The sequence below is a fragment of the Trachinotus anak genome, unplaced genomic scaffold (genome assembly GCF_046630095.1).
Source record: "Trachinotus anak isolate AG129_WGS33_773 ecotype Australia unplaced genomic scaffold, CSIRO_AGI_Tana_v1 ptg000008l, whole genome shotgun sequence".
Classification (NCBI taxonomy): Eukaryota; Metazoa; Chordata; class Actinopteri; order Carangiformes; family Carangidae; genus Trachinotus; species Trachinotus anak.
The window spans coordinates 5,552,600-5,561,589 of NW_027273859.1; the positions used below are offsets into that span (position 1 = coordinate 5,552,600).

At 36.6% G+C, this 8,990-nt stretch overlaps 1 protein-coding gene across 2 annotated transcripts; it reads right to left on the reverse strand.

Moving 5' to 3' along the window:
• Positions 1-546: 546 nt before the first annotated feature.
• figla (folliculogenesis specific bHLH transcription factor) lies at positions 547-8,622 on the reverse strand. 2 transcript variants are annotated; one of them, XR_011691571.1, is made up of 6 exons: positions 8,292-8,622; positions 7,236-7,382; positions 7,030-7,119; positions 4,908-5,060; positions 2,635-2,710; positions 547-712 (listed from the first exon to the last, which is right to left on the reverse strand). XR_011691571.1 is itself a non-coding variant. In XM_071482058.1 (5 exons), exons 1-5 carry the CDS (start codon positions 8,490-8,492, stop codon positions 2,693-2,695), a joined length of 609 nt encoding a protein of 202 aa, XP_071338159.1. In that variant the 5' UTR covers positions 8,493-8,550; the 3' UTR covers positions 547-2,692. The 2 variants fall into 2 exon arrangements, 1 of the variants encoding a protein (XP_071338159.1); XM_071482058.1 differs by having other exon boundaries at positions 547-2,710; positions 8,292-8,550.
• Between the last annotated feature and the right edge of the window lie 368 nt (positions 8,623-8,990).

Sequence of the window (8,990 nt, forward strand, 5' to 3'; positions counted from 1 at the left end):
ATTTACTTCAGTAAACAGTAAAACACTGTTCCAGTGGATGGGACTGTTAAACACTACATTAAATAATTTAGAATTAGCACCACCTCTACCAGGCACAACATAAAAAAAGCTGTTTACATGTTAATCATAACTCTATATCTAACACACTACAGGGGGCATTCTGCATTATTTTCATCATTTTAAATATTTAATTATTAGCCTGTAAGAGTAATGTGGTACTGCTTTTATTTAATAATAAGTGACAACATTTTAACGTTACTCATGTATCTTGATGTTTCCAGTTGTACAGTGTTGAGTGGTTGTTGCAGTGTGGCTAAAAAATAAACCTAAAGCTTTAAACAAGAGACAATTTGGCAAACACAGAATTTAATTCTATTCTCCTGGTATCAATTTCTATCTTCAAATGGCTCTTCAAAGTTGATAATATTCATCTGATATTTAGCAAATATAAATTTGGGGACCATGGATGTGCTGACATTAAATGCAGAAGGTACATATTAGACTAGACAGAAAATACTTTAACAGAAAGTACAGTTTGAATTGAAGGTGTCTTGTAAATTTATTTAAGGGCTACCAAGGATACATTTTGTAAAATAAAAATAAAAACACGTATATACTCCAACAAAATATAAATTTGAAAAATAAAATTAAATAAGATAAAATAAAATAGAATTTTCCTCAAGGACAATTCCTTCTTCAAAGCAACATGCCCCTAAATAAATAAAACAAAAGTTACTTCATCTAAGATTACAGTATTATTCAAGAATACATTTCCTTTAACACAATGACTACATTCATTGACTTATTAACAGAAATATCATCCTTGATTTAAAGAGGAATTACATATTTTAAAGCATGGGCTATGTCTGAAATCACTCCGCTCACTTTATAGTGCACAACACAGCATTTACCCTTCACCATTTTACCTGAGTGCCCTAATTCCAAGTGTGAAGTTTAAGTAAATACAACAAAGAAGTAGTGCATTGTATATAAATTACATGTTTTATTGATTTTCTAAAGTAAAAGGAAGTATATACAACCCATGTAACAAACATATTAAGCTTTAGAATAAAGAAAAAAAATACTGAAAGGGTAATTGTGAAACATGTCTTCTTCTATAGTCTTCATTAACTGGTTGACCTTTGTTGACTCATTAGGACTTGTGAGGCAGGTCACATTAGGATTTGTCAGCTGTTGAATATATTCCAGAGCTAATAAATTCTGACTCTTCAAACCTTGCACTCCTCTTAGCAACTGACTGAGGATCTTTAAATGAAGCAAACGGACATATACAAAGAAGGGGAGGCTATAAAAAAGTGTCATATTACTGTTTCCTATTTTTTCAAAATAAAATAAAAAATAACAGTGCATTAACATTTGAAAAAAATGTCTCATTTCTTTTGAATGTCTGTTTGCTGCAGGGGTTTATTTACTTCTTTTCACTTCAAAAAACAACAAAATGTCCTTTGCATGGCTGTGCACAAACATAAGCAAACAACTGTAGCATGTGCACTACTGCCAACAGAAGCCCCTCAACACAATGCACTGATATCAGTATGTTAAGTGCCCTCATGTCTGTAAGTTCTGGTTGTAGGTTCAACAGTGTACACTACTGATCACAGCTAACAGCGATGTTGCGTGTAACAGACTTGAAACATTCAACCAGAGAAGGGTGGTGTAACAATGCATTTCAAATCAGTGGGAAAGGTCCTTTCTATAGTGCTCCAGTGTTTTTCAACAATGAAGCTTGAAAAAGTAAAAGAGGCATATTTCCTTCCAAATGCAAGAGTTTGGTGACCTCAGTAAATCACAAGTCACAAATAATTTTAACTTGAGCAGAAATCTGATCAGCCAGAATAACTGAAAACACCTGTGTGTTCAGCTGGCTGAGTAGCACAGCATCAGCTGTAGCGATGGTAGCAGGGAGATACCAGGATTTAATACTAAACCAAATCTGATCTTAATACAAATAAATTATGAATAGGTACCGTACTAACATTTATTCTGAGTTGAAAATAAAATTACAAGGACACACATTAGGCAACAGATCTTGTCCCCAGATATTTTGACTTATAGTAGGAAAAGCACAGGAATTACTAATAACATTAACAACCTGTTCTGCATAAGTGTGCTCTGTAAGTCAGGACTGACAGTGAGCCAACATGTACCTGATGGAATTCAGGCATCATTTATGTTATTTACACCTGTGCTTCCCTGTTGTGCCATGTCAAAATTACATCTGTGTATTTTTTTGTCCAAGTTGTCAATTGAAAATCTTCTAAATGACAATGATCTTTCAGTCCACTTGGGGGCGACACTAGCATACCCTTGGACTAATGCACATATTTGGGTCCAGTGTTACAATTACAACTAATTCTCTGGTTACCTACTATTGATTATCTGTATGCCATCAGACTGTTTTAACACCTCAGCAAAAAGCAGTGGCTCATGTCATGGACTAAAATTTTAACTGAATATATCAGTGAGCTGTTGGACAACTATTTTCAATTTCCCCAAGGAATTAATAAAGTATTTATCTAGTACATCCGGTACATGCTCTGACATCGTCATTTACATCCTTCAGTGTTAAGCTTTTCAAAAGACTTCCCAACTCCTGGAATGCTTGGATTTTACCTGAAAATGTACTTCTGATCGCTGATTATTAGTCCAAATCATCTGCTCCAAACACCAGTCAGCAGGACTGAGACATCTGATGAATGAAAAGAAAAAGTTGATTACATTTGAGGTCTTACAGTGTTCATATGTTTTCTGAATCAGACTTCATAGAGTAAAAAGTACAAAGAAATAAACTATAAAGAAAAAAAAAAAGAAAAAAAATAAGAACTTCAGTTATTTAAGGGACAGAATGGTCACAAGAAATCTTTTGTGCTAAAGCTCCCATAGGCTGAGCTTTTCATTTCAACCTAGCCTTCATTTCAGTGTATTGTGATAACACAAGAAGACACACAAAAAAAGGTTGTTTACCAAGACCAACAGCTTTTGTGAAGGTCAATGACAATAACTTTAATACTTGAACTGCATGTCACAGAAAAATCTGTGAATGCAATAATGGCACAATTGTGATAACTGTACAGAAAAAAACAAAAAAACAAAACAAAAAATAATAATCCTAAACCACTTCACTTAAATTATCCAATCAGATTGCAGAGTGCTTGGCACAATGATTTCAATGTCTCAAATGGTAGGTCCACACCAAAAACAATCAAATGCTTTGTGTTGATTTCCAGTTGTAACTGTGGTGTTTTCCTGGCTGATCATTTTGGGAATTATTCATGTGTCTGATTGTCTGATTGTTTGAAGGGTCTGCTTCCTAGAATCATGAAGGATGCCCGTCTTGTGTTCGAAAGGTTAGACTATTCGCCTACAACTGATGCATCCATTTAGTCTATTGAAAGAATTAAGTGAGCTCTTGATTAACAAAGCATACATAATAAATAATTGTGTAGCATGAGGAAAACATTCAAAGCAAAAAAGTAATGGCTATAAAACATTTACTCTATTTCAAAAAGCTTTCTCCAATAGCTCCAAGAATTCATTTGACATTGTTTTAAGCGTCTTATTTGTTAAGCTCAGAATTTCAAAATTTTATGGTCAAACATTTCATGAAGGTGAAAATGCTGAAGAACTAATCTTAATAAAAGATGCCTCCATACAGTTTCTTAGATTTCATGAAATGTCACCTTTCTGTATTGTGCGTTTCTCTTATTCTGAACATGTTACTGTACATCAACACCACTGACTGTTGCCTCAGTAATGACAAGACCCAAATCACCCCGTCTTTGACACAGTCTCTCGCCCTGTAAACAACCTGCCACCTGTCAAGTCAGAACCTGTTTTGTCTGGTGTTCCCCAGTAAGCCCTGTCTTGAATAGGTATTTGATCCACAGGTTATTTGTGTGATGTATGCCGTTTCAAATGGAGTTCTTCACAAAAAGGTTTTTCATAAGAACGTTTCTCCCACTGAACATGAAATCAACACATTAAAGTCATGAAAATCTCAGCACTGTCTAATTTGTGCAACCTTATTGTTCAGAGTTATGTTAGTGTGTGAATAGCAGGTGGACAAAATATTGGAAAGTTTTCTTGATATACTGTAAATAATCCTAACATCATTGTTTCTTTTTAATTATGTAACATATGTGACAAGAAATAAGGGAAGAAAGATGAGAAATCATATGCTATAATGATGCAAGGACATTGTGGTTCATGGTCAGGAATAAACAGTATATACAGAAAAGCTGGAAGGTTGGAGGCAGACAACTGAAGGAACAGGCTATCCAAGGTGTTTTGTGGGATTACTGTGGATAGTGGGGACAGCGTTTGTCTTATTGAACACAGCATCAAACAATATTCTCTGTCTTTTATTCCACAGGGATGCAACAGTACAAGTAGAAATGTATAAAAAGTAACTCAAATTCTAACTTACTTTCAATAAAATTTGTTTTTATTATATTCACTGGTAAAATTAAAAAAAATGGATTGAAATCTAAGTGGTGTTTTTATCTATGGTCTGATTAGGATGTAAACAGGGTCATCCAAAATGTTATGGATGAGTACACTGAACCTTGTTGAATGTTAAGTTCACATGGCCTTCATGATTGAGATCTGCACAAATCATGCTGTTATGAAATGTGTTTTCAGCCTTATGAAATGCATAATTTAAGCAGAAAAACCTCAGGGTAAAGAACTTCATTGCCATATCTCCTTAGTTCTTCTTTCTGAGTCATGGCTATGGTTTTTCTCTTTGACTGACAGACTGATTAGGAGTGTATAACATTGATTTATAACCAATATCAACAGTCCATCTTTATAATTGCTGCACTAGCTGCAGAGCTCAACATAAAGTATAAAATCAGGCATAAGGGTATAGAAGTCAAATGAGTTACCGAAGTCTGATCAGGTGCTACTTGGATGATGAATTGGTAGGCAGGCATAACACAATGTTGCAACACCAGACTGGTCATATCGCCGTCCTCTGTTGCTGGTTCTGGGGGCATAGTGAATCCATCTTCCATGCGCTCATCTGACATGTTGAGCAGCTGTCAGAAGAAACATGCAAGTTGAAATGTGTCCAACGTAACCTCCTATCAAACAGTGCTTCTGATTTCATATTCAGTGGGAAAGATGCAAAAAACATCAAAGTTCTGTAGTGTTCATTGTCACTCTACTGACACACTCTACTCTCTTGACAGAAGAATATATGGAAAATCAATTATCTATCCAATAAAGAACTGAAATAACTTAATCTCTTTATCTCTTATCAAAAAATAAAAATATTAATTCTTAACTTTGTACAGTTCTATAGAAAAGATTTTCATTATATTTTTGGGGACAATGATGAATCATTTATAGTAAGTGACAGGTTCAAAAACAATAGACCAGGGCCAGTATAAACAGTCTGGGTTCTGGGGGAGAAAAAAACCCCCACAAAAAAACAACAAAGTTATTTTATGTAACATTACTGCCCTCTGGCATTATATTATTTCAACTGTTGAACTCCATATTCCTGTAATACACTGCAGATCAGCTGTTCGAGTCATAAAGGGCTGTTTGGTGGCAAGATAAAGTGGTGAAAATATTAAAAATATAGCACACACGTAAACTGATATTGGTTTTTAAAAAGGGTGGGCATTTTTCATGTGGCTAAAATACGCTTTTTATGCTGCCCCAACCTGAACCTGAAAACTATCACTTTAAGGTTGCAGGAGTCCTTTTTGCACGGAGAGATTTCAGCGCTATCAAAAGGATTTAGGGGGATTCAGGTGAGGATTCATTGGTGCGCAGTTTAAAGTAGTCCATCTTTTCCTTTCAAACCATTCCTTTTTCTTGCCAGGTGTGAGCTTTGGGCCATTGTTCTGCTGAACACTTTCACCTCAAACTGTGTCTTCTGACACTGGGTAACATTTAATTCTTGGCAATCTTCTGATTTCATTATTCCTCTGCTACATTCAATATGTGCTGTACCAAAGACAGCAAAGCAGCTCCACAGCATGACAGAAACTGAACCATGTTTTCCTGTAGGTGGGGTGTTCTTTTTCTTATTGGCTCCATTTCGTTGCCTATAAACTAACTGATGCACTGCGTTCCCAAAGAAGCTTTGGTTTCATCTGTGCATAGAACATTATCCCAGAAAGACTGCGGCTTGTCTATGAATGTTTTTTAAATAACATTAGTCTTGTCTTTTTTTGCATTTCAGTAGTCCAAGACAGGCTGAAGCTCTTTAGGTGTTTTTTCCACAATCCACACTGAACTTTGCAGACCCCTCTCATTGACTTTCTTCTTAGCACCATGCTCTGGAATCATTTTGACAGTTTTGTGACTGTGAAACTTCTTGATAACATTACAACAGGGATTTTAAGGTCCTATGTGATTGCCTTGTTGCCTTTGGAATTGTTTTGTTTTTTGATAATAGCATTTCTGATGCTCTAAGATACCTCTACTGTCTTTACCAACTCATGTGAACACGTGTGTTATTCATTCATTTGTTTCTTACTTATCTAAAAGGGTGCCAATAATTGAGTCCAGGGCACATTTTGTGTTTTTATTATTTTACCAATTCTTTTCTTTCTTTTGTTCAGTACACTTGGACATTTTATTAAAATATTCTGATAATACAAATTGGCTTATTTGCATTTATTTCTGAAGATATTCTGAATTATGCACTTGAAATTTAGACCTGGACTGTACAGCTGTCATTTCATTTTCATACTTACAGCCTTTAGTATGTGCATTTACACAGAGCTGCTGCTCAGTGTTTACTTTCACCAGTGCATTATTACGCGTCTCTCCCTAAAGCCACTGCATCCACTGGTATACCAAGAAGGACATCATAGGTGGCTTATGTGCCACCCACGCAATGATGACATTTCCACCTACACTGTTTTAATGTGTATAAGTTCCAATCAAATCAGATGGCTGCTTTACTGGCATGAATCTGGTCTACATAAACTACAATGTGTCAAGCCATGTGTGATAACTGCACAGTAGAAACAACGAATAAACACTCACATCATCCACTCGCCATAGGTCACTGCCAAAGCCTTCAGTCTGACCATAAGTGATTGCATTCTTTAGGAAATCAGTCCCGCTGCCATCATGCTGAGAAAGAGAAAATAACACTAATCAACATTTCAAAGTAAGCGACAGTGCTGTCCTTGGAAAACAACAAAGGGCACTTGTCATTTGATAAGAGTCCTGATGACTAAAGTACTTACACTGTCACTGTCCTGCAAAACTGCAACAAGCAATCGAATGTATTCCGTCGCAGCTTTAAGCGTGTCCACTTTACTGGGCTTCCGGTCTGGTCTCATAAGTGGCACCATGCGCTTCAAGCGGGAGAACATAGTGTTCAAGTTCCTGATCTGCACAGAAAAGAGGCTTAAGTTTAATATCAACAGTGTGGTTCATTGAGAAAATCTATGTAACCATAGTTTAAGCAAAGCAAGTATCTTCATTGTTCTACAGGCTGTGACATCTCGTGATTTCACTATTCACTGGCAGCAACATAAGCTGTAAAAGTGCTGGCAAAACCCAACACATCACACAGAAGCAAACGGAGTAGGCCTACTGATGTGTCCCCTTTTTTGCTCCAGTGTGATAATAGAGGGGGCAGTTTTCAATACAGCAGGCTCAGTTCATATGAGAGTTGCATTTCAAACCTATATATCCAACAGAGTTTTACACCAACACTTTGAAAATTGTAAACCCCGTTATCAAAACAAATCATTAATGCCACTACACTATTATAATCAGGTCTAGTGTCCAGATACCAAGGTAAGTCATGTTTGACAAATGAGAGTGGAGAAAAATGTTTTTCCATCCATCCAGTGATTTTCCAAGTTTAACTGTATTCATGAAAATCCAGTCTGCTTTCTCCTGCTTTATGCCAAACTGCATATAAAAATCTTGAAATTTAAATAAATTCGGTTTAGTCATGCAGCCGCCATGTTGATTAAAACATTAATATTTTAAATTTAACTAGCTGAGGGTGGTTGCGCTTTGAGAAAAAATTCAAGGCTGAAATGTATTCTTGCTGTCGGTACGGATGATTAAAAGATAATAACTCACACACTTTAAAGTGTTTAAATGTAACTAAGAGTCAGTTTGAGGGGAGCAGCAAAGTTAGCTACGTGCAGGCTAACGCTAGCTGAACTAACGGTTTTTGACTGACCTGACGCTACTTGGTGGAGTAACCGCTGTCAAACATATTACAAAGCTGTCAAACATTTCTTTTCTTGCTTTCTTCAGTGTAATTTCCAATGAACACTCACTCTCAGTCGCTCCTTAGCGTTGACCAGCTCTCTTTTCTTCACAGTTTCGCTGAAGTCTTCCGCCACAAAATACAAACCGTCCTTCGCTCGTTTGAACTTTTCAATGTTGCTGTACACAGGGAGCACAGACTCGCCGGTTAAACGCCTCAAAATATCGCCCATCAGTTCCTCCGCAGGCACCTTCATTTCACCGAATAACATCTATTACACCTGAAAATCTGTAAGCAGGTCTTCTCCGCGCTGGGCCGAGCCTTCATGTAAACAGCAAAGATGGGAGGGCCCCGGAAGTGTGAGGACTCACACCTGTGCCCTTTAATCAGGGCCCAGTCTGCAGCAACCTGAGGCCGTCCATCGAAAGGTGAGCCCAGCCTGACTCTCATGAGCTGTGCGTTCATACTTCCGATGATTTCTGACATTTAAACCACTTTCATCACAGGCAATATATTCCCGTATTGCTTGGGTCATAAGTCCAAAAAACAGTCTGCAAGGCAAGCGGAGCAAATATGCAAAAGGCAGCATCTTATAGAGGTCTTAATGTTTTGATAACCTAAAATAAAAAAACGTACTAATTGAATGCAGTATCTCCAGTTCTGGGAAATTGCATGCTTTGAAGAATTCAGACAGAAGGTAGGAAGTGAAAGTGAAAGAAAAAAATTGCTTTATATGATTTTTTTAAAAAATAACAAGTTCAATCATTAA